Source organism: Manihot esculenta, chromosome 11 (assembly GCF_001659605.2).
Source record: "Manihot esculenta cultivar AM560-2 chromosome 11, M.esculenta_v8, whole genome shotgun sequence".
NCBI classification, from domain to species: Eukaryota; Viridiplantae; Streptophyta; class Magnoliopsida; order Malpighiales; family Euphorbiaceae; genus Manihot; species Manihot esculenta.
Window position 1 is genome coordinate 25,552,003 of NC_035171.2, and position 25,309 is coordinate 25,577,311.

The following is a 25,309-nucleotide window of genomic DNA, read 5'->3' on the forward strand; positions in this document are numbered from 1 at the left end:
TTGATAAGGATATTGCCAGCTAATAAATTGGTGATTTCGCGATTATAGGTATAACAAAGATATGCTATTGTCCATGTTTAACAGTAACTTTACACTAAGGTTCGGCTCATTCAGTGGAGGGCGAGTCTTGATGATGAATCAAGTGTTAAGGTGTCTGGGTCTTTCTTTTTTTTGACAGTACCATGTTACTTACTTATTAAATTCTCATCACGTGGACTTATTCTATGGTGACAGCTCATGATTTATTTTGGGCTATTGTTATGTAGCGGATCTATTTTATGGTGACAACTTATAACTTATTTTGGGCTATTATTATATGGCATCACTAAAAAAATTTGGCAAACAATTAACCATTTTCTCTCTTTGGTTCATATCCATAAATTCACCATGGTCAATTAGCTGCCCAACAATTAGAGGCGAGAAATATTCGATTTAAATTGAAATAACATTTTGAATCGAATTAATTCAAAATTTTGATTTGATTTGATTTTTTATATTAATTCAATTTTGATAAAAAAAATTAAATCGAGCTGAATAGTTATTTATAAATAGTTTTGTGCGAATGAATATATGAATATGAAGCCATTTTTTAATTTTTTTATAATTTTTAATTTAAAGTTTGCTATTTTTTATTATATTATTTAATAGTTATTATTAGAAAAAAATTAAGATGGTAATATTTTAATTGAATATTAAAATGAAAAAAGATCATTTAAAAGTCCAATCAAGATCTACTTAAATCGAACCCGGACAATTAAGCTAAAATCACTTTTTTTTTTCCTGATTTGGTTTTAATAAATACCTAAAATTTAGATTTTGATTTATTGGAATCCATTTTAAACCGAATGGGTCGAATTCACCCCTAGTGACATCCATGTCGCGTCGGACCCGAAACTAACCAAATACGAAAATATCCAGTTACCCGGTTGCCTCCCTCAGAGAACCAAACCATGAAAAAGCTTTTGCCACGTCAACGATTAATGAAGCGTGTCCCATTGTCATTACTTTCCATTAACCGCAAAAAGACAACATCCGAGATATTTGCCTACTCTCTTCTTCCTCTGATGCTTCGCTCCCTGTTTCCTCCAAAATTAGTCAATTGCTCTTCAACTAAACAACCTACACACCAGCGGAATCTTAACCCTTACTCCTCTTCACTTTTGTTTTCTTCTTGTTATACTGGAAGTCTCATAAATCCCACAAAAGAATTGCAGTTAAAGAAGGAAAGGAGATGGCGTCTTTCCTGGGTTGCTTCGCTGCAGTCTCCCTAGTTCAGGCAAATAGTTTGTTTCCTTTGTCTTGCATCTTGAATTAGTTCTGTCACTTAATTGTATGAGATCCTTAAAGTTTTTCTTTATTGCTTTTTGTTACTGAATTCTTTAGTGGGTCGATCGGGTATGGCTATATTTTGTGGTTGCGTTTGTCATTTGGTGGTGGATTTTGGTGAAACACGGTATATCGTCATAGTTCTTTCTTTGATAGAGTCTAAATATATCAAGTTGCTTTCTTGATGTTAACTCAGACCATATCATGTTAGTCAGAAATGTTATTGAACTGCTGGTGATTTTGTGCTTTCTATAGGTGATTTTTTTCGCATCTTTATTGGGTGCAGAGAAGACTGGTTCGTGGGTTACAAATAGGTAAGCTCGCTTTAGTCAAGTTGACCTTGTCCACTCGGATTCAAAATCTTTTTTATGAAAAATATTTTTGTCGTTTTTAATGATATTAGTCTGTTGGCCATCTTTTCATCTTCTGGGCTTTTGATGTCTGTTGTTTCTAGTTGTTCGCATTTTCTGCTTGTTCGTACCAAATTTGATTCTTTTTGCAATACTTCGATTGGTTGTATATGTTCGAGGTGCATTTCTTGGTGATGTCCCCTTCTGCTTTTAAACAATATAACTGATCAGTCTACTCAGTGTCATCCAAACTTTTGGCTACAATTTACCTTAGTGGCTTGTGAATGATGCGCAAGTCAACCCCAACTGTCTGAGATTAAGGCTTTGTTGTTGTTGTTGTTGTCGTTGTTGGTTTGTGAATAATGGCCATATTAATTAAGGGGAATTATGTTCTCAATGCCAAATCTAAATTCTCCAGCAAGTACCCCTTTTAATGATGGTTGCTATTGACATTTTTTAACTTCAATGTCCCAATAGTTGCATCATGGTTTCTGTGAAGACTTTGTTTTAGTTGCCTAAAAAGTTGTATTTTTAATCTCTTTCATTGGAGGAACCATCATGTGGTTCTGGTGTATTTGGCAGGAAAAGACATTCTGAAGAATATTGTGCAATGTACGACATATGTGGAGAACGTAGCGATGGAAAGGTTCTGAATTGCCCTTACGGTTCCCAATCTGTGAAGGTATGAAAATCTGATGTTTCAAGTGTTCTGCTCACTTGAGATTTATATTAAAACCATGGTTAAAAATATTGGCTGGTACTTGCTGTTTTTTTTGCTTTACTGAGATGGGATTCACTGTTCTTACATGGTTGAGTTTGGATTCACACTGTCTAGTTTGATACTTTCTGATATGTAACTGTATGCAATGGCCAAAACAAAAATTTTCTCCCGAGGCAAGGGAGAATAAGAGAAAAAAGAAGGGGGGGGGGGAGAAGAGAGAGAGAGAGAGAGAGAGAGAGAGAGAGAGAGAGAGAGAGAGAGAGTCCTGTCTTTTCTGTTCAAGCCTTAATATGTTGTTGGCTTTAACTTAATTTCATTTATCATTGACTCATTGGTGACCCATTTATATGATAAAGCAAAATAATTAATAGGGAAATTACAAAAAAAGTGCCCTGTGGTTTCGTGGCTTTTTCAAGTTAGGGATTGTGGTCAATTTGTGACAAAAAAGGCATTATAATTTTTTCCCCTTTAGCAAAGGGAGGCTTTTTTGGTTAACACTGTTAAAATGTGGTGACAGGGCATTACATATTATATTAAAATAATTCTTAATCATAAACATATGCCAACTTGAATTGAAATTAAAGAAAAAAGAGCAGGCTGGTGTGGGTTCACATCGGTCTTTGGGTCAACCTCAAACTGACGTTGAATCCACAAGTTGCTGACATTGGTGAGCTTGTTAGGAGGTGGGGAGGTTATGTGAACAGATTCTAGGCTTCTGGTGGTAGTGGTGATTAAAAACATGTGTAAGATTGATGGGAACGGCTCAGGTCACCCTCAAACTAATGCCAATCTACTGGCTGTTGAAGCCAGTGAGCTCATTTGAAGGTGCGGAAGCTATGTGAGGCAGGCTTCCAATGATTGGTGGTGGAAGTTCTCTGTGGGTTTAGTTTTCAATTAAGCTTTCTCTCCCTCTCTTCTCTTCTTTTTCCATTGATCCACCATCAGTGTTGCGGATTTTTTCCTTGCTGATGGTTGTCATTCATCACCTAGAGGTGGGAAGTCACTGATGCTGGTTTGGGAAAGCCTGTTGGATAGTGGAAGAAGCAATGAGGAAGGAAAAACAGTTGCTGATTCCTCCTTTTCTTTTTTCATTTTATTTTAAGTGGGATCCATTATGATAATTAGAAAAAAAAAATTAATTTTTCATTTAGTGCCATGTTATAAAAAATCAACGATGTTAAAGAAAAAAAAAACTCATTTGCTAACAGAGCACATATATCTATTTACATGAACTTAAGTTCAGATCTCTAATTGCCAATGCATGATTAGTGACACTTTTTTGTAAATTTTTTCCTATTTGATATATGTTAACTTTTGAATATTGATGTGGATTTGGTGTTTAACAGAGTTAAATGGCAAGAGTCCATATAGCCGAACTCAACTGGTTTGAGATTAATATTTAGTTAGTGTTGTTGATATATGTTACATCAAATTTGGAGAGAACATTGGGTATATTTCAAACTAATTTATTTTTGATTTGGACTTACCTAAGCGATTGAGCTGCTTATATATTAAAATGACTAGACAATTTAATCCTACATCTGAACCATTTATCCTATACCCTTCCATTGTTTATAATTTCAATTGGGGACTTTTATGTTGATTGATTTCCTAACACTCCCCTCAATTGCAACCGCATGGTTATAACTTGAAAATTATTTAATATTAGTCCAATATGCTGTGATCCACAATTTAATTTAGCTCCAATGCCATGTTGATCAAGTGGACAGGACCTAACTCCACACCAAGGAAGAGGATTGTCCCTGTCTTATGTGAGGCTTATCTGCCTTATACTTGGTTAATGTGGAAGAACATATGATATTAGAGCCAACTTTGTCTCAATGTTACGCCATCCACATATGTGGAGCCCACAAACTTCACATGCTAGATGTCCAATTTTGGGCCTTTTTTTTGGGGGGGTGGGGTAGGTTGTTGTCGTCGTGCATGGACCGGGTACAAGGCAAATATTTTCTTGTAGGACTTGGAAATCCTCCCCTTATAAGGTGTATTTTATGTGCAACCTTGTCCATTTTGTCAACAATATAAAACAATTTCAAAGCTTATTTCCTTTCATTTTGCATTTGAACCATTAACCGTAATTTTCTTATTTCTTTATCAAAATTTTGTTTAAAGTGGCTTCATGATATTTATTTAGAAACTTGTTTTTGTGTTGAATTCTAGTTATCTGAATAATGGGTCTAGGAGTGGCCTTACTAACCATCGGATGGTAGCAGATAGAAGTCATGTCATTAATGGAAAGGGCTTAAAGTGGTAGGTTTAGTTTACCACCAAGATCTTGATTGGGGTGCGTGTCAAGTCGGACAGGGAGTCTAAATCATGGTTTTAAATAACGGTTACATAACGGCCGTTATGTAACGGATTTTGGGGGGGCCATTACCCGTTAACCCGTTATACAACGGCCGTAACGGTAACGGCCGTTACCAATAATTAAAATTTTTTAATATCCTTTATTTTCTACTCTCTATTATCATTTTCTGTAATTTATTTAGAAGCAGAAATTCCCCCTTATATTATTATGTATCTCGTCATAAAAAAGAGCAAGAACAAGCTTAGCATGTGCATGACCCTTTTTGATATTCTTTCTGTAAATAGCCTAGATTTGTAGTGATTATGTATATAATTAGGGATATAATTATGTGATATGATTGGGATATGATTAGGCTATAATTAGGGAATTAATTTATTTTTTTATCTAGTACTTACTCTTGTAAGTAGTCTATATGCCCCAATTGGCTTGAGGGAAATAATCAATTATTTTTCTCTCAAAGTTTCTGTTTTGTTCTTTTCATCATCGGTTTTATGATATCAGAGCCTAAAAACTTGGTTTAGCTCTGAGTGGAAGATGTGCCACCTTGCTTGGGAGACTTTTTAGAAAGCGGTTGGTCTCACCACTTAGCCCATCTTCCTCGTCGACTTCCGATCGGTGACTCGGTGAAGTGCCGCTCAAGCCATCTGTCTATGGTACACGCGCTGGTGCGTGAACCATTTTCTGGCGACCTTTTCACGCCGGCGACCCTTCCTCCAGCATCGCCCAATGACGGCGACTCTAGCCCAGTAGGTTCGGTCACCTACCCAGCCTGTCTTCACACATCCCTTGTGAACAGTAGCTTCGGATTTACTGTTCACGGGCATAAATCCTCTTTTTTTGGCAGATTCAGGTCCCTATTCAGTCCTTTGTTGTTTCAGAATCTCTCTCGACATATATGAGAAGTAGAACACCCTCAATATAGGTTCTGAGTCTCTTAAACCTTTCTTTTCAATGGCTACAGTAAAGTTGCAAGGAAGTAATAATTATATGTCTTGGGCTGCATCAGTAGAATTATGGTTTTTAGGACAAGGGTATGATTATCATTTAATAAAAAATGCTACTGATATCATTGCCACTGATAGAACCAACTGAGTTAAGATTGATGCTCAATTATGTAGTCTTCTATGGCATTCATTAGATCCAAAATTGCTTGCTTTGTTCAGTCTTGCAAAATTTGTAGTAAGGTTTGGACTAAGGCCAAAACATTGTATATTAATGACATACAACACATCTATAAGGTTGTGTTAGATATGGTTCACTTACAGCAAAATTATCAGGATATGGCTAGTTACTTGGGTCAAGTAGAAATTCTGAAGGATGAATTTATTTCTCTTACACCTTTAATTGATGATGTTGATGTGCAAGAAGAACAACAAGATAAATTCTTTATGGTTTTGCCATTAATTGGGCTGTGATATGATCTTTGTTCTGTGAAAGATCAAATTTTGACTGGTTCAGTTATTCCAACTTTAGAAAATGTGTCAGCTAGGCTCTTACGTATTTTCCTTAGTAACAGTGACGTTACAGATATGGAATCTTTAATTTTTAGTTGTGCAGCAAGGGAATCAAGGACAAGGAGGAAATCGCAAAGATAAAGGGAAGAAGTTGCATTGCTCCTATTGTGATTAGAAAGGTCATACACGGGATGCATGTTGGGCATTGCATGGCCAACCACCACTGCCCAATCAACCCAATAATACTAGCAAGTCAGCAGCTCATCTTGCCCAATTTAATGAAGAAGGTTTGCTTCCATAATTTACCAATAAATCTCAAGAACTAGATTTAATCTCTTTAACTGGAGAAGACTATAAAGAATGCCTGCAGTTCCAAACAGCTAAGCAACATTCTCCATCTTCCAGCATTACTCACTCCGGTAATCCCTTTGCTTGTCTAACTAAGTCTTCATCTGTTGGTCCATGGATCCTAGACTCTAGTGCTTCTGATCACATCTCTAGTAATCACAATCTTTTCCCTACTCTTGTTTCACCTTCCACACCATTTAAGGTCATCTTAGCTAATGGTTCACAAACTCAAGTTAAAGGAATAGGAAAAGTACAACTTCTTCCTTCTATTTCCTTAACTACTATTTTGTTCACTCTTGAATATCCATATAATTTAATCTCTATTAGCAAATTAATAAAAAATCTTAATTGTTCAGTAACTTTTACTGCTGATTTTGTTGTGGTGCAAGATCGGAGTACGGAGAGAATGATTGGAACAGGATCTGAGTCGCAAGGATTGTATTACCTGTCCACCACTCCTGTTGCCTTTGTTTCTACCACGTTCGCTGAGCTTATTCATAACCGTTTGGGACATCCTAGTCTTCTCAAATTGCAGAAAATTGTCCCCAGTCTATCTTCTTTGTCTTATTTAGCATGTGAGTCATGTCAACTTGAGAAACAAACTCAGACTTCATTTTCCAAGCGAGTCAATAGTAGGGCCACTTCGATGTTTGACATTGTTCATTCAGACATTTGGGGTCCAAGTCGTGTCAGTACAACTTTGGAATTTCAGTATTTTGTTACTTTTATTAATGATTATTCTTGTTGCACTTGGTTGTTTTTAATGAAGAATCGCTCTGAGTTATTCTCCATTTTTCAAGAATTTTGTGCTGAAATACATAATCAATTTGGTGTTCGCATTAAGGTTTTGCGTAGTGATAATGCACGAGAATATCTTTCCTCCTCTTTTTCTCATTTCTTGTCTATTCAGGGTATTACTCACCAGACTTCTTGTGCTCATACTCCTCAACAAAATGGTGTTGCCGAGGGCAAAAATCGGCATTTGATTGAAACTATCCGCACCTTACTCATACATCATAATGTTCCGCTGCATTTTTGGGGCGAGGCGGTCCTTACTGCCTGCTACTTGATCAACCGTATGCCTTCCTCTGTTTTGCAGCATTAGAGTCCTCATTTGGTTCTCTTTCCTAACCAGACCTCTAACCAGTTGTCTTTGCGAGTTTTTGGATGTATATGTTTTGTTCATGATCATATTCCTAGTAAAGACAAATTCTAGCCCAAATTAGTTAAATATATCTTTCTCGGCTTTTTTCGGCTTCAAAAAGGTTATAAATGCTATGATCCCACTAAACCTTTTCTGAAACCTCCCTTTACTTTTCTTCTAATCCAATGCACCAAACCTTTGTTCCTAGAGCTTTGCCTATACCTGCAACTCTTATCTCTCTTTGGCCTCAAACCAGTCCATCTCCCACTCCTATACCACCCTTTCAAATTTATACACGTCGGCCTTACCTATCTGCTAATAACAATGATACTTTTATCCCTGATGTAGATACTTTTAATGACTCACCTCCAGTTTCATCATTACTTTGATCATGCCTTCAGTAGCAACAGCTATTGCTCCTCTTGCTCTCCGAAAAGGTATTCGCTCTTCTCGAAATCCTCATTCCATTTATAATTTTGTGTGTCACCATCATTTGTTTCCTTTCTATTATACTTTTGTTTTCACCGTGTTTGCTGTTTCTATACTCAAGACGGTTAAAGAAGCATTTGATCATTCTAGTTGGTGCAATGCAATGGTTGAGGAGATGACTGCTCTTCATAATAATTGAAATTTTGATGAAAAGAAGAAAAAAGAGAGCAGAAGATTTGAGAGAAAATACTTGATTATTCCCCTCAAGCCAATTGGGATATATATACTACTTACAAGAGTACATATTAGATAAGAAAATAAATTAATTCCCTAATTATAGCCTAATCATATCTCAATCATATCACACAATCATATTCCTAATTATCACTACAAATCTAGGCTATTTACAGAAATAATCTCAACACTCCCCCTCAAGCTGGAGCGTACATATCATGTGCTCCAAGCTTGTTACATATATACTCTATTCGTGATCCTCGAAGTGATTTTGTGAAAATATCAGCTAACTAATAATTTGAGTTGACAAAGCTAGTAGAAATGCATCCGGACTCAATCTTTTGCCTAATAAAATGGCAATCCACCTCTATATGTTTCGTCCTCATGAAAAACTGGGTTTGATGCAATATGGAGGGCAGCTTAATTATCACATATCAACTTCATTTGACTAGTATCGCTATTGTTAAATTTGGGTCAGGCCTAACTTACCCCAAAAGCTAGCTCAAGGAGGAGGAGTGCCTGTGGCCCATATAAGGGGCACATTACCCCTTTCCACAACCGATGTGGGATTCAACACACCCCCTCACGCCAGAATTTTTACTGGTGCGTGGCACATTTATGGGGCGCCCAACCGATGTGGGATTCAACAACTATATTTCAATTCCTGAAGGAGTTGCTTCAACCAAATGAGTTCGCATGTTGCTAAAGCCATAGCTCGATATTCTGCTTCTGCACTTGATCTTGCAACCACACTCTGTTCTTAACTTTTCCAGGATTTAAGATTCCCTCCAATCATAATACAATATCTTGAAGTAGATCGTCTATCTGAAGGGGAACCTGCCCAATCTGCATTAGAATAGCCAACAATTTATGAGTGACCCTTGTCCTCATACAGTAGTTCTTGTCCTAGAGCTCATTTGACATATCTAAGAATGCAAATGACTGCATTCCAGTGATTATTGTATGGAGTTTGAAGAAATTAACTAACCACACTTACAGCAAAAGGAATATTTGGTCCAGTGATAGTGAGATAATTGAGCTTGCTGACTAATCTTCTGTATCTAGCAGGATCTTTAAGTGGCTCCCCTTGTTCAGGAACCAATTTGACATTTGGATCCACCGGAGTGTCCACATGTCTACGGTCTAACATGTCTGTTTCTTCCAATATGTTAAAAGCATATTTTTGTTGAGAAATTGCGATACCTATTTTAGACTGTGCCACTTCAATCCCCCAAGAAATACTTCAGTTTTCTAAGGTCTTTAGTTTGGAAATGACTGAACAAATGTTGCTTAAGCTGAGATATTCCATCATGATCATTTCCTGTAATGATAATATCATCAACATAGACCACCAAGTAGATGCATCTATCGCCATTATGTCAAAAATATACGGAATGATCAGAATCACTTCGAGACATTCCAAATTGTTGAACTACAGTGCTAAATTGTCCGAACCATACTCTTGGAGACTGTTTTAGACCATACAATGAGCGTCGAAGACGACATGCTAAGCCTGACTCCTCCTGAGCAACAAATCCCGGAGGTTGCTCCATATAGACTTTTTCAGCGAGTTCTCTATGAAGCAAGACATTTTTAATGTCCAGTTGATGAAGGGTCCAGTGATTAATTGCAGCCAGTGAGATAAGGAGGCGAACAGAAGCTATTTTGACTATTGGAGAGAGTATCCTGTAATCAAGCCCAAAAATCTGTGTGTAGCCTTTAGTTACAAGGCGAGTTTTAAGGTGATCAATTTTGCCATCAGGTCCCACCATAACTGTGTAAAGTGTAAACCCATCGACAACCAACAATAGACTTGCTAGGTGGTAAAGAGACCAGTTCCTAAGTTCCATTATTATGAAGAGCAGTCATCTCCTCAACCATTGCATTACACCAACCAAGATGATCCAATGTTTCTCTAACTGTCTTGGGTATAGAAACAGCAGACATGGTGGAAACAAAAGTATAATAGGAAGGAGACAAATGATGGTCCACAATTATAAATGGGATGAGGATTTCGAAAAGAGCGAATGCCTTTTCGGAGAGCAAGAGGAGGAGTAGCTGTTGCTACTGAAGGCATGACCGAAGCAGGTGATGATGGAACTGGAGGTGAGTCATTAGAAGTACTTGCATTAGGGAGAGAAGTATTATTGTTAATAGCTGATGGGTGGGGCTGACGTGTGTAGACCTGAAGGGGTGGCGTAGGAGTGGGAGATGGACTAACATGAGGCCAAGGAGAGATAAGAGGTGCAGGTATAGGCAAAGCTCTAGGAACAAGGGTTTTGTGCGTTCAACTAGAAGAAAAGTAAGGGGAGGTTTCAAAAAAGGTGATATCTGCAGAGACAAAATATCTGCTAGTAGTGGGATCATAATATTTGTAACCTTTTTGAAGTTGAGAATAGCCAAGAAAGACACATTTAACTGATTTGAGCTGGAGTTTGTCGTTATCAAGGGTATGATCATGAACAAAACATATACATCCTGTAGAATCCCACATCGGTTGTGGAAAGGGGTAATGTGCCCCTTATATGGTCCATAGGCAATCCTCCCCCTTGAGCTAGCTTTTGGGGTGAGTTAGGCTTGACCCAAATTTAATATGGTATCAGAGCCTCCCTATCCGATGTTGGGCGCCCCATAAATGTGCCACGCACCAATAAAAATTCTGGGCGTGAGGGGGTGTGTTGAATCCCACATCGGTTGTGGAAAGGGGTAATGTGCCCTTTATATGGTCCATAGGCAATCCTCCCCCTTGAGCTAGCTTTTGGGGTGAGTTAGGCCTGACCCAAATTTAACACATCCAAAAACTCGCAGAGACAACTGGTTGGAGGTCTGGTTAAGAAAGAGAATTGAATGAGGACTCTGATGCCGCAAAAAAGAGGAAGGCATATGGTTGATCAAGTAGCAGGCAGTAAGGACCGCCTCGCCCCAAAAATGCAGCGGAACATTATGATGTATGAGTAAGGTGCGGATGGTTTCAATCAAATGCCGATTTTTGCCCTCGGCAACACCATTTTGTTGAGGAGTATGAGCACAAGAAGTCTGGTGAGTAATACCCTGAATAGACAAGAAATGAGAAAAAGAGGAGGAAAGATATTCTCGTGCATTATCACTATGCAAAACCTTAATGCGAACACCAAATTGATTATGTATTTCAGCACAAAATTCTTGAAAAATGGAGAATAACTCAGAGCGATTCTTTATTAAAAACAACCAAGTGCAACAAGAATAGTCATCAATAAAAGTAACAAAATACCGAAATCCCAAAGTTGTACTGACACGACTTGGACCCCAAATGTCTGAATGAACAATGTCAAACATCGAAGTGGCCCTGTTATTGACTCGCTTGGAAAATGAAGTTTGAGTTTGTTTCTCAAGTTGACATGTCTCACATGCTAAAGAAGACAAATAAGAAAGACGGGACGATTTTCTGCAATTTGAGAAGACTAGGATGTCCCAAACGGTTATGAATAAGCTCAGCGGACGTGGTAGAAACAAAAGTAAATGGAGAGGTGGGGAGGTGGTACAATCCTTGTGACTCAGATTCTGTTCCAATCATTCTCCCAGTACTCTGGTCCTGCACCACAACAAAATCAGCAGTAAAGGTTACTGAACAATTAAGATTTTTGGTCAATTTGCTAATGGAGATTAAATTATATGGACATTCAGGAGTGAACAAGACAGTAGCTAAGGAAATAGAAGGAAGAAGTTGTACGTTTCTTATTCCTTTAACTTGAGTTTGTAAACCATTAGCTAAGGTGACTTTAGATGGTGTAGAAGGTGAAACAAGAGTAGAAAAAAGATTGTGATTACCAGAGAATTGATCAGAAGCACCAGAGTCTAGGATCCATGGACCAATAGGTGAAGACTTAGTTAGACAAGCAAAGGAATTACCGGAGTAAGCAATGCTGGAAGATGGAGGATGTTGTTTAGCTGCTTGGAACTGCAAGTATTCTTTATAGTCCTCTCTAGTTAAAGTAATTGAATCTAGGTTCTGAGATTTATTGGTAGGTTGTGGAAGCAGACCTTCTTCATTAGATTGGGCAAGATGAGCTGCTGACTTTCCAATATTATCAGGTTGATTGGACCGTGGTGGTCGGTCATGTAGTGCCCAACATGTATCCCTTGTGTGACCTTTCTTATCAAAATAGGAGCAATGAAACTTTTCCCTTTATCTTTGCAATTTCCTCCTTGTCCTTGATTTCCTTGCACATCTAAAACTGAGGATTCCATATCTGTAGTGTCACTCTTATTAAGGGAAATACGTAAGAGTCTAGCTGACACATATTGTATAGTTGGAATAACTGAACCGGTGAAAATTTGATATTTCACAGAGCAAAGGTCAAATCGCAATCCAATTAATGCCAAAACCATAAAAAATTTATCACGTTGTTCTTGCGCATGAACATCATCAGTAAAGGGCATAAGAGAATTAAATTCATCTTTCAGAGTTTCTACTTGACCCAAGTAACTAGCCATATCCTAATGATTTTGTTGTAAGTGAATCATATCTGACACAACCTTGTAGATGCATTGTATATCATTAGTATACAATGTTTTGGCTTTTAGTCCAAACCTTACAACAAGTTTTGCAAGACTGAAACAAAGCATGCGATTTTGGATCTAACGAATGCCATAAAAGACTACATAGTTGAGTATCAATCTTAACTCAGTTGGGTCTATCAGTGGCATTTTTTGTTAAATGATCATCATACCGCTGTCCTGCAAACCATAATTCTACGGATGCAGCCCAAGACACATAATTATTACTTCCTTGCTACAGTGATGTAGCAATTGAGAGGAAAGGTTTAAGAGACTTAGAACTTGTATTGAGAGTGTTTTGCTTCTCAGACATGTCGAGAGAGATTTTGAAACAACAAAGGACCGAGTAGGGACCCGAATCTGCAAAAAAAGAGCCGAATCTGCCAAAAAGAATGACTGTGAACAGTAAATCTGACAATCGGACCTACTGGGCTGGAGTCGTCGGCGCCGGGCGATGCTGGAGGAAGAGTCGCCGACGTGAAACAGTCGCCGGAGGATGGTGCAAGCGTGTGCTCGTGGCTGAAGGGCGTCTGAAGGCGAGTTGAACAGGCGACCGGACCTATTGGGCTAGTGTCGGCGGTGCTAGGCGATGCTGGGAGAAGAATCGCTGGCGTGAAACGGTCACTGGAAGGTGGTGCATGCGCCGGCGCGTGGCCGGAAACAAGCTGTGCGGGGTGGCACGTGGAGGCGCGTCTGGAGGCGGTGCTTCACTGGAAAGCAGATCGGAGGCCGGTGTGGAGAATGAGCTGGGTGGTGAGACTAACTGATTTCCAGAAAGTCAGCAAGCAAGGTGGCAGATCTGCCACTCAAAGGTGAATCAAAGAGAGCAGAAGATTTGAGAGAAAATACTTGATTATTCCTCTCAAGCCAATTGGAGTATATATACTACTTACAAGAGTACATACTAGGTAAGAAAATAAATTAATTCCTAATTATAACCTAATCATATCCCAATCATATCACACAATTATATCCCTAATTATCACTACAAATCTAGGCTATTTACAAAAATAAACTCAACAATAATGAAACTTGGGAACTAGTATCTTTACCTCCTGAAAAGTTTAATGTTGGTTGTCGATGGGTTTACACAGTTAAGGTGGGACCTGATGGCAAAATTGATCGTTTTAAAACTCGCCTTGTAGCTAAAGGGTATACAGATTTTTGGATTTGATAACATTGATATTTTCTCTCCAATAGCCAAAATAATTTTTGTTCGTCTCGTTCTCTCATTGGCTGCAATTAATCACTGGTCCTTTCATTAACTGGACATTAAAAATGCCTTTCTTCATGATGAGCTCGTTGAAGAAGTCTATATGGAGCAACCTTAGGGTTTGTTTCTCAGGAGAAGTTAGGCTTAGTATGTCATCTTTGACGCTCCTTGTATGGTCTAAAATAGTTTCTAAGAGCATGGTTTGGACAATTCACCATTGTAGTTCAACAGTTTGGAATGTCTCGAAGTAATTCTGATCATTCCGTATTTTTTCGTTATAATGGCGATAGATGCATCTACTTGGTGCTCTATGTTGATATTGTCATTACAGGAAATGATCATGATGGAATCTCTCAGTTTAAGCAACATTTGTTCAGTCATTTCCAAACTAAAGACTTGAGAAAATTGAAGTATTTCTTGGGGATTGAAGTGACACAGTCTAAAATAGGTATTGCAAAATATGCTTTGAATATATTGGAAGAAACAAACATGTTAGACTATAGACATGTGGACACTCCCATGGATCCAAATGTCAAACTGATGTCAGTTTCTTCAAACTCCATACAGTAGTCACGGGATGCAGTCTTTCGCATTCTTAGATATATCAAAGGAGCTCTAGGACAGGGTCTACTCATGAGGACAAGGGTCATTCATAAATTGTTGGCTATTCTGATGCAAATTGGGCAGGTTCCCCTTCAAATAGACGATCTACTTCAGGATATTGTATTATGATTGGAGTGAATCTTATATCCTGGGAAAGTAAAAAATAGGGTGTGGTTGCAATATCAAGTGCAGAAGCATAATATCGAGTTAGGACTTTAGTAACATGCGAATTCATTTGATTGAAACAACTACTTCAGGAATTGATGCCAAATGAAGATGATATGTGATAATCAAGCTGCCCTCCATATTGCATCAAATTCTGTTTTTCATGAGTGGACGAAGCATACAGAGGTGGATTGCCGTTTTATTAGGCAAAAGATTAAGTCGGGATATGTTTCTACTAACTTTGTCAACTCAAATGATCACCTAGCTGATGTTTTCATAAAATCTCTTTGAAGTTCACGAATTGAGTATATTTATAACAAGCTTGGTACACGAATCGAGTATATTTATAACAATCTTGGAGCATATGACATATACGCTCTAGCTTGAGGGGGAGTTTTGAGATTGTAAATAGCCAATGTTTCTGTAAATAGCCTAGATTTGTAGTGATTATGTGCATAATTAGGGACATAATTGTGTGATATGATTGGGATATGATTAGACTATAATTAGGAAATTAATTTATTTTTTTATCTAGTACTTACTCTTGTAAGTAGTATATATACCCCGATTGGCTTGAGGGAAATAATCAATTATTTTTCTCTCAAAGTTTCTGCTTTCTTCTTCTTTTTATCATCCGTTTCAACCCTAAATAGAAGGATACAGTTGTGTAAAATTGAAATGTTATTCCAAGAGCGGATGTCGCTATTGGACAAAGCCTTTCAGAGGATAGTGCCATGAGGAGTACCATAGCTACTTGTACTAAAAAACAAGTCTCTTTTTATTCTTTTTTATTTTAAAGATACAAAACATTTTAGGTCTGGATAAGGCTTTTAGAATACTTTTTCGTCTTTTTTTTTTTAATTGACATAGACCCAAGTCGTTTAGTAAAATGAGGAAGATGATCGCTGAGAATAGTCAAGATAGCTCAGTTGGTAGAGTAGAGGACTGAAAATCATCGTGTCACTAGTTCAAATGCATTGTGTATGAGTATCTATGGATCGACATACATATTCATTAATAATATAGATCATGATATATACTTAATTTATCCATCTAGACGTCTGTAGATAGAACCTTTTTAGCAATCAATTAAACTATGTGTCCTACAAATTGTTTCATATGTAGTTTATGGTCCAATGCCAAAGACTTGGCAACTGATACTGTTAGTTAAAATGTCGATCTCATCTTTTATGTTAGTTCTATTTGCAATCAATTTCATATGCTTGTCGTGTATGCTTTGCACAGCCTGATGAGCTTTTCTCAGCCAAGATTCAAAGCTTGTGTCCAACAATAAGGGGAAATGTTTGTTGTACAGAGGCCCAATTTGATACATTGCGCGGACAAGTCCAACAAGTAAGACCTGTTTTTCTCTTTCTCCATTTCTGTGTGTGTACTCACTCCAGCTGAACTGAATTGATGAAACTTGTTTTTGTGAATTCATGCATATTCCTTACATTTCCTTGGAGACTTTTGGATTTTTCTGGGTTTCTTACTGCATTTCTACATCAATAATGAGGAAAGTATGCCATGTGGCATTCTTTTGACTTGGCTTGAGGCTATTCTGTGCTTGTGGTTTTACTCCAGAGGTTATTGTTATATGATGAAGTATATGGAAAGTTTTATTTTACTTTGTCATGTTAGTTTTCTAGTTTTGCCTTTTTTGCTGTGTTGTTATTGATGCGCAGTTCTTTTCATCTAAGTATGTGCATTTTCAAATGCTTAGCGTCCTGGTTGTTATTGTCTTTCATTTAGGCCACAGAAGAGAATTTGGACTGAAGGAGTTCTAGTGTATTTGGTTGGAAGGAATGCCAAGTATTCATCAAATTAATTTTTCCCCTATGGTTGTTATAGAATAATATTTTTTCCTGCCTTTGCTATTGAGATTGCCTATTGTCCTTTTTCAGAGGGATTGGGATTTGGAAGCCTTTCCATAATTCTCCGATCTCCACATAATTTTGGAGCATTAAGGGGCACACTGAAAGCATCCCTTTCCCCTTTTTATTCTAATATTTTTAACCATGTGATAGTGAGGTTTGTAATTTCTTGCAGGCTATTCCTTTCCTCGTGGGTTGTCCGTCATGCTTGCGGAACTTCTTAAATCTTTTCTGTGAACTATCCTGCTCTCCAAATCAAAGTCTTTTCATCAATGTGACTTCCACTGCTGAGGTGAGGCCTGCTGATTAAAGCTATGAAAGAGTTTGTTCTAATGATGGTATCCTTTTGAGTTTAGATTTGTAGGATACCTATTTTCCCTTTCCTTTATAGGTTTGTGTTTCTCCATTCTGGTGAACATAGACTTTTGTCTTATAATGCCTTTGCTTTTGCCTTTAGATTTATGGATCCTTCTTGCTCCATTTTCTGTGGTAAAAATGCACAGTTTATTGAAAGCTTATCTAATGCTATTAGTTAAATTTCCAGTGTTTAAGGGCAATACCTTGTCCTTGTAATGGTTTTAATTATTTATGTTGTGGCGAATTATGCTCGAGTAATGATGTCATGTAACTTTATCAATGTCTTTGTCTGTGTCTTAGTGGTCATATGCTATCGTCTATTATGTTGTATTCCACCAAGCAACTGAAATCAATAGTTCATATCCATCATTAGTTCATGGCCATGCTTTGCTTTTATATCCTACTGAAATTTTATGCTGACCAAAATTAGAACTTGATCACAAGTTCTTTTATCAATAAGTTAGTCGAGATATGCTATTATTTTCATGTTTGATTTAGCTAGTGATAGTACAATCTACGATGTGCTTTTGAGTCATCTGTATTAATGTCATTATTCCAGGTTGGTGGTAATTTGACTGTGGATGGTATTGACTATTATTTATCTGAAGCTTTTGGAGAAGGGCTGTACAATTCATGCAAAGATGTTAAGTTTGGGACGATGAATACACGTGCAATAGAATTTGTTGGTGGTGGTGCTAAAAATTCTAAAGGTGACCCTCTTTCTAATAAGTTGGACTTTCGTTATGCTTCGCATAACGGATCTTGCTAGTTAACTTTATCTTTGTGACTGGTTTAAACAATTGCCCGAATTGTGGAAGGTGTGTGATGTTCTGAGCCTATAGAATGAATTTGGAAAGATATGTTTTTGGGCAGAGATTTTTCTCCTTATCTGTCGGGAGCTTAGAATCAGTATTACAACTTTTCCCATGTTGAAGTTAGAATAATAAAAAAAAGAAGAAAATAACATAAGACGATTTACTTGGTATGGCTATGAGAGCTTCCTTATGTTCATGGACACAAAACTACAAAGAGCTAAATGTTTATTTAATTGTATTCTATATTATCATGATATAAAGGCTTGTCTATTTATCATAAATTAAGGAATTCTCTGATCAAATAGGAATATAACAAATCCCCCTAACTAAAAATATATAAATTTACGTTATTCTGCCTATTTAGAAATATCAATTCTATGTTAAGTGGGAATGCCTTTCCTTAATGCTCTTAATTGGAGCATGGAATCTCATCAATTCCAATACTCTTTGATGAGATTATTTGTGGAATTAAACAACTTCATTGCAACAACTCACCACCAGAAGCTTTTAAGCAGATTTTAAAACACTTGCACAAAGCACCAAAGACAAACAACCTTTAGAATTGCTCTTCGCTCTCCAAAATCGATTTTGGTGGGGAATATCATCACAAAATCCTCTCTGTAGGCAATGCTAGCAAGGAAACGTCAACTAAAGTCCCTCTCTAAAGGCAATGCTAGCAAGGAAACATCAACACAAAAAAACTCATAGAGTTGCATAAAATGCAATCAAATGCAGAAACTTAGGCATGAACATTATCCTTGGATAGTGCTGATAGATAGTACCCATGAATAGTGTCAACAAACAATATGCATGAATAGCGCAATAAACATTACTTGTGAACAATATTCTGTGAGGAGTACCAAAACCCTAAAGAATCAAAATCTTTGACCATGTTAAAGTTAGAATAAACTAAATAAGAAAAAAGAAAATAAAATTAGACTATTTACGTGGTTTGGTTATGTCTAGGTACCCAAAACCATAAACGAGTACATCTTTATGTAATTGTATTCTATATCTTATATATACGAAGGGTTGCCTATTTATAGTGGAAAATCTAAGACATATATGGTATGATATCATAAATTATGGGATTTTTAAACTAAACAGGAATACATCAAATTTCTCTATACCTATCTAGGAAAACAAATCCTACCCTAAATAGAAATAACTTTTCATAATATCCCATATCCCTTGTATATGTCAAAACTGTAACCTAAAACAAATCTTTAATTGAATGAGACTTAAGGTCACATGCCTTATGTTGATTCTGAGATTTTTCTTGACTTAGTAATAATGCATATTGGTTATGTCACATTATGTTCTACAAGATTGGTCAATGCAATTAATCCTTAATAGCCTACCAGTTTTTGTTGGCTACTCACAGATCCTTTTCTTCAATTCATTTGGTTTAAGGCTATGTCTTCCAAAAACTCTAATGGTTGTAAAACTATCTAACTATTTTCCCTTATGTCATGCTCAGTTTGCCCTGTTCGCTTTCTTGTCTCCCACAGTTTCATGTGCTCAACTATTAAAGTCTTGGGTCATGGATCACATGATAGGGACTTTGGATAGGGAAGGAGCTCATTGGAGGGAGCTCCTAACACCTTATTAATGAGAGTCTCAAATCTCACATGTGTTTATAATTATTCTACTTACCTTTCTGAATAAAGAAAAACCTCTTATATGGTGGAGGTTTATGCATTCATAATACTTCTTGTTAAATTTGGGCCAGGCCTAATTCACCCCAAAAGCTAGCTCAAGGGGGAGGAGTGCCTATGGCTCATATAAGGGGCACATTACCCCTTTCCACAACCGATGTGGGATTCAACACACCCCCTCACGCCCATAATTTTTTACTGGTATGTGGCATATTTGTGGGGCGCCCAACATCGGATGGGGAGGCTCTGATACCATGTTAAATTTGGGCCAGGCCTAATTCACCCCAAAAGCTAGCTCAAGGGGAGGATTGCCTATGGCTCATATAAGGGGCACATTACCCCTTTCCACAACTGATGTGGGATTCAACACTTCTAATTAAAGTAAATTTCTAATACAAGCAATCATTAAATAAGAAACTACTAAGATAATATAATAGAAATCTGATATGAAATTACTAGACAAATGAAATCTATTTGTCGTTGATAAAATTTAATATGCTATTAGATGATAAACTTATTTAATATTTAGATTGATAAATATCTTTAAAACACTTTGTTATATGTCTTTTCTAGATCGATAAATATTTTATGGGTATTTCTTTTCCATTAGTTCTTCTCCAACAACCTTCTTATGACTTGTAAGGAAATAAGTTGCTTTGTTAGTTTGGAAGAAATTTGAGCTTGAAGGAGCAATGCACCTGATAATGTGCAAGCAAGTTCTTATGGCGGTTTTTGGGCCATTTGTCATACAATTTCTTGGCCATTTGTCTTATAAATTTTTCTTTGTTTTTGCTTGATAATATACGGGCTTTATCCTGAATGTTGTTTTATTTTTTATTTTTATTTTTAGAATGGCTTGCATTTATTGGTCAGAAAACACCCCCTGGATTTCCTGGGTCTCCTTATGCCATTAATTTTAAGTCGAGCATTCCTGATTCATCTGAAATGAAGCTTATGGATGTGCCTGCTTATTCATGTGGAGACACTTTACTGGGATGTTCTTGTGGTGACTGCCCATCATCTCCAGTGTGCTCAAATTTAGAGCCTCCTACTCCTCACAGGGAAGACTCCTGTTCAATTATAGTTGGGCCTCTTAAGGTTTGGCAATGTAGCAACTTTAATTGGTTTTTATGTTTTGACTATTCTATTGCTCTAGCGATGGTCATGGTCCACATTTTGTCATGTTGATGATCAGCGGCTGTCACAAAATGAGTTGGAGATTAACTGATCTACAAATACAGTGGAAACTTGCTTTTGATGCATTATTTACTTGTTTTTGTTGACTAATGTTTGCAGGTCAAATGCGTTGATGTCTCATTAGTGATTGTATTTGTTCTGCTGGTTTCTGCATTAGTGGGCTGGACATTTTTCCATCAGAGAAAAGAAAGGAGAGATACAGCTAGTACAGAACCATTATTGAAGTTTATGGGTGAAGGGGAGTCTGATGGTAGGAATGTTCCATGGGATAGAAAGGTAGATAATATTTCATCTTCCTTGTTCAGTATGCTTAACCCATGATATTAAATGTCAGTTCATGATTTTTGAATTTGATAGTTTCCGCTTTTCTAGCTTTGCTGTTATGTTATGATTAGCTTTCGCTTTTTGCAGTTGTATGTTGTGGCAAGATGTTTGGTTGATTCTGTGAAACTGGAGTTAATTGATGAACTTATGGCATTAATATTTTGCTTAAATTCTGATCTATACCACTTGTTTGAAATAAATCATTTCCAAGAAAATAATTCAATTAAATTCTTACACAATCATGCCTGATTTCTATTTCTTTTAAAATGAATTCTTTTTTTAGATAAAGGGAGTTGAATTCTTTCATTCCAAATATGAAAATTGATAAAAAGGAAATCAGTTGAATTGAATTGTTGCAAATTTCTTTATTTTGAGCAAGGGGGTACTCTTGTTGGTATATTCTTGATTTGTTGATGGAAACATGAAAATTGGGTGCTAAGCCTTATAGTCCTCCAATGACTATGGTTTTAAATGATGTCTGTTACGTATGTAATGGTTTTTTGGAGGTCGTTATTCGTTACCTTGTTATACAATGGCCCCGTGATTTGCAGACGTAACGGCCATTGCGACTATTTACGTAACGGTAACAGCCGTTACCGACCGTTACGCAACAGTAATGGCTGTTACCAGTAATTGAAATTCTTTTATATCTTTCCTCTCCTGCCCTCTATTCTCATTTTCATTAGTTTCTACACTTTTCAGGAGCTTCGAAGGCTATATTTTTTAAGTTTTCTCTTCGCTTTCTCTTTCAAATTTCAATCTTCTTTGCATATTTCTCATATAAGTTTAGATCCATCACAAACTACTGTATTTCCAAGCATATTTCTTCTAAAAAGTTAGTTAAATTTTATGTATTTTAGTTTTTAGTTGTTGTTTTTTCCCCTTTTTAAAATGATTTTTGTCAATTAAAGTGTTAGTTTGAGTTAAAATTGTACTTTGAGTTATTAGTTGACTCGATCTATAAAGATTATGTTGGTTTTTCTATTTTAAACTCTATGATGTTTAACTTAAATTAAATAATCTATATTTTATGTATTTATGTTTATTATGCATTTGTATACATTGTTTTGAATTAAATCTACTTAATATCATTTCATTTATGAATTTTGCAAATTTTTTTGAAAAATTTGCATAGCGCGAGGCTGTTACTGTTATGTTACAGCCGTTACGGGCTTGTTTTCGTTACTCACGACTGCGATTTAAAATCATACCAATGACTCCTAATTTTCAACTTAGCATAGAAGACAATGAGCTATTTGCAGATCCTGAAGTGTATAGAAGATTAGTTGGCAAGTTGAATTATTTGACGGTTACTCGTCCTGATATTGTATATTCAGTGAGTGGTGAGTCAGTTTATGGCTTCTTCTACTGCTGCTCAGTGAGATGCTCTGAGACAGATCCTTTGCTATTTGAAAGGGGCTCCAGGATGTGGCCTCTTTTTTGATAACCATGGGCATTCAAATATTGAATATTTTTTTAATGCGGATTGAGTAGGTTTAAAGGTTGATAGGAGGTCAACCACTAGATATTGTGTTTTTGTAGAAGGTAATCTAGTCTCATTGAGAAGTAAGAAGCAAAACGTGGTCTCTCCTTTTAGTGTTGAATCTGAATATCGAGTTATGGCACAAGCCTTTTGGTTCACAAATTTGATGCCTGCCAAGTTGTGTGATAATCAAGCAGCTATCCACATTGCCTTTAATCTAGTATTTCATGGGAGGACCAAACATATCGAGATTGATTGTCATTTTGTTCATGAAAAGGTTCAACAAAAGATAATCTCAAAAGGACACATCAGAAGTAGAGAGAACAATTAGGGGATATCTTCACTAAAGCTCTAAATCGGATTTGAGTTGATTACATATGTAATAAGTTGGGCATGATTAACATCTATACTCTAACTTGAGGGGAGTGTTAATGGAAGTAAATATGTTGATATAGGAAATAAATATTGATAGTGTTAAACTTGGGCAGGTCTAACTCACCCAAAAGCTAGCTCAAGAGGGAGGATTGCATATGGCCCATATAAGAGGTACATCACTTTTTTTCCAAGCCGATGTGGATTCAACATACCCTTCACGCTCAGGACTAGGCTGGAGCATGACACACTTATGGGAGGCTCAGCATCGGTGGGAGGCTATGATACTATGTCAAACTTGGGTCAGGCCTAACTCACCCCAAAAGCTAGCTCAAGGAGAAGAGTATCTATGGATATGTTGTAATCTCTATTATAATATACATAAGAAATATTACACTTTTACACTATATAAGCCATTGTGCAATTTACCATTGCCAATCCTCTTTCCGGTTTGAAGATCCTGAATAAGACAATGGTAAAAAGTCTAACTTTGTAATTAAGAGCTTTAGTAAGAGCATCGATAGGTAAAAGATTAACAAGTAAATGAGAAACGTGAAAAATAGAAGAAAGCTTAATATTGAAATTACAAACAATCGATTTAGTTTTAGAGACAGGAGTGCGGGAGCCATCGACTATTCTGACTATATCCTTTTATAGACACAGAAGGTAATTAATGAAGCCTTTAGAGGAGCTCGTTATATGTTTATTTGCTTCAGAATCAATAATCCATGAAGCAGTATCAAAAACACTTACATCACCTCCATTAGGGCCTTTCTTGTCTGCCATTTTAAAAGAAACTTGGGCCAGCAATATGAAGAATAAGGACACCACAAATGGGTGTCAAAGATACTGTTAAAAAGAACTCGAAAAACAAAAACAAGAACCAGGTCACGCAACTGAGCTGGTCAGAGGCGCAACGTGCTGGAGAAAAGGTCAGAAAGGAGCGCTGGAGAGAGGCTCATGTGCTGGCACGTGGAAGAAGATTCAGAGAGTTGCGGCGGCCCGTGAGGTCACGCATGGGCTCGGGTCAGCTAGCCAGCGATTGGTTGCAAATTGAATGGGCTTTATCGGATATAGAGTAAGAAAAGTAGAAATACATAGGTGATGGTGCCTTTAGATTGTTTTCCAATCTGTCAAGCATGGGAGAAAGAGGCTTGGAAATGAAGAGAACTATGTGGAGTGAAAGTAGCTGATTGGAGAGTTTATAGTTTCTAGAGGATTGGCAGTTAAGAGCAAGTTGTTGGTTCTGTTAGGAGCAGTTCTCTTGCTGTAAAAGAGTATAATAAGGATCAAGAAAGCCTGTAGAAGAATTCTGGAAAGTCGATGAATAATATTCTCTCTCCTTGCTACTCTCTAAACCTTTTCTCTCTGCTCTATTCTTTCTCTTATTTTCTGTTTCTTTAGGGAAAACCCTAAGACAATCACAAAGAGGATGGTCGAAAAAGTCTCATGAAGAGAAAGAGGTTTAGTTAGGAAGTTAAGGCAGTTGGCAAAATTAGGAGTCTATGACATCTTCTCAGACCAAGTTAGTGCCTAGAAAAACAGAGAGAAAATTGAAATGGAATTGGAATATCTTCTTTTTTTTTTGTACTTTTGATTCTGCATAGGTAGCCCCTTGATTTCCTTAGATCAGGTTCCTGATCTTCTTGGATGCTGTGATTTATCTTCTTAGGCTGAAAAATTTATTAGTAAATTTATGTGTTCAAGTTTCAAGCTAATTTGAACTCAAATCTGTAATCCAACTTACAGTTTGTAACATGGTGTAACGTGGTTTATAGGCTTAAATTAGCCCGAGTCGCGGTTCAGATCCTCTGGCCAAATTGCACACACTTGTGCTATTTTAAATGATATCCACCTTCCCCTCTTTGCTCTGTGCAATTTTTCTTGTCCAATGTGATTGATTCCAATGGGAGGTCTGATTGTAAATGTGTGTGCCTATTCTTTTCTTTCCTGCAGGCTTCTCTGATGAATAGGCTCAAACTTCCCATTGTTCAAAGTTACATGTCAAATTTCTACAGGTAAAGTGCTTTATCACTTTTATCCACTTTTAGACAAGTAATATGCTGATAATTTCTATGTTACATCCAGGCAATATGGTACCAAAGTTGCTAGAAATCCCACTCTTGTTTTGTGTTCGTCCTTGGCAGTTGTTCTTGTACTTTGTGTAGGTTTAATTCGTTTTAAAGTGGAGACAAGGCCTGATAAGGTATCAAATGGAAATCTCTATCACTTCAGTATTATGTAAAAGAGCTTTTTTCTCCTTTTGGCATTACCTTGTAGGCCTTGAAAGTTTTTTAGTCAAGCAGTGATTTTCATTGAAGTATATGCTTTTGTCTCGTCTTATAACCAGATAATCATGGAAACTCGATTCTATTGT

The 25,309-nt window shown here is 37.0% G+C and overlaps 1 protein-coding gene across 1 annotated transcript in view; it reads left to right on the plus strand.

The window, feature by feature from the left end:
• The first annotated feature begins 1,010 nt into the window (after positions 1 to 1,010).
• The window catches only part of LOC110627097 (NPC intracellular cholesterol transporter 1-like), a 78,293-nt gene continuing 53,994 nt past the window's right edge, over positions 1,011 to 25,309 (plus strand). Inside the window, exons 1-10 of the mRNA XM_043962152.1 lie at positions 1,011 to 1,276; positions 1,582 to 1,640; positions 2,259 to 2,358; positions 16,098 to 16,205; positions 16,902 to 17,018; positions 17,643 to 17,793; positions 20,407 to 20,654; positions 20,853 to 21,029; positions 24,889 to 24,950; positions 25,021 to 25,138. Coding sequence (XP_043818087.1) covers positions 1,232 to 1,276; positions 1,582 to 1,640; positions 2,259 to 2,358; positions 16,098 to 16,205; positions 16,902 to 17,018; positions 17,643 to 17,793; positions 20,407 to 20,654; positions 20,853 to 21,029; positions 24,889 to 24,950; positions 25,021 to 25,138 — 1,185 coding nt within the window. The 5' untranslated portion in view covers positions 1,011 to 1,231. The remainder of the gene's footprint in view (positions 1,277 to 1,581; positions 1,641 to 2,258; positions 2,359 to 16,097; positions 16,206 to 16,901; positions 17,019 to 17,642; positions 17,794 to 20,406; positions 20,655 to 20,852; positions 21,030 to 24,888; positions 24,951 to 25,020; positions 25,139 to 25,309) is intronic.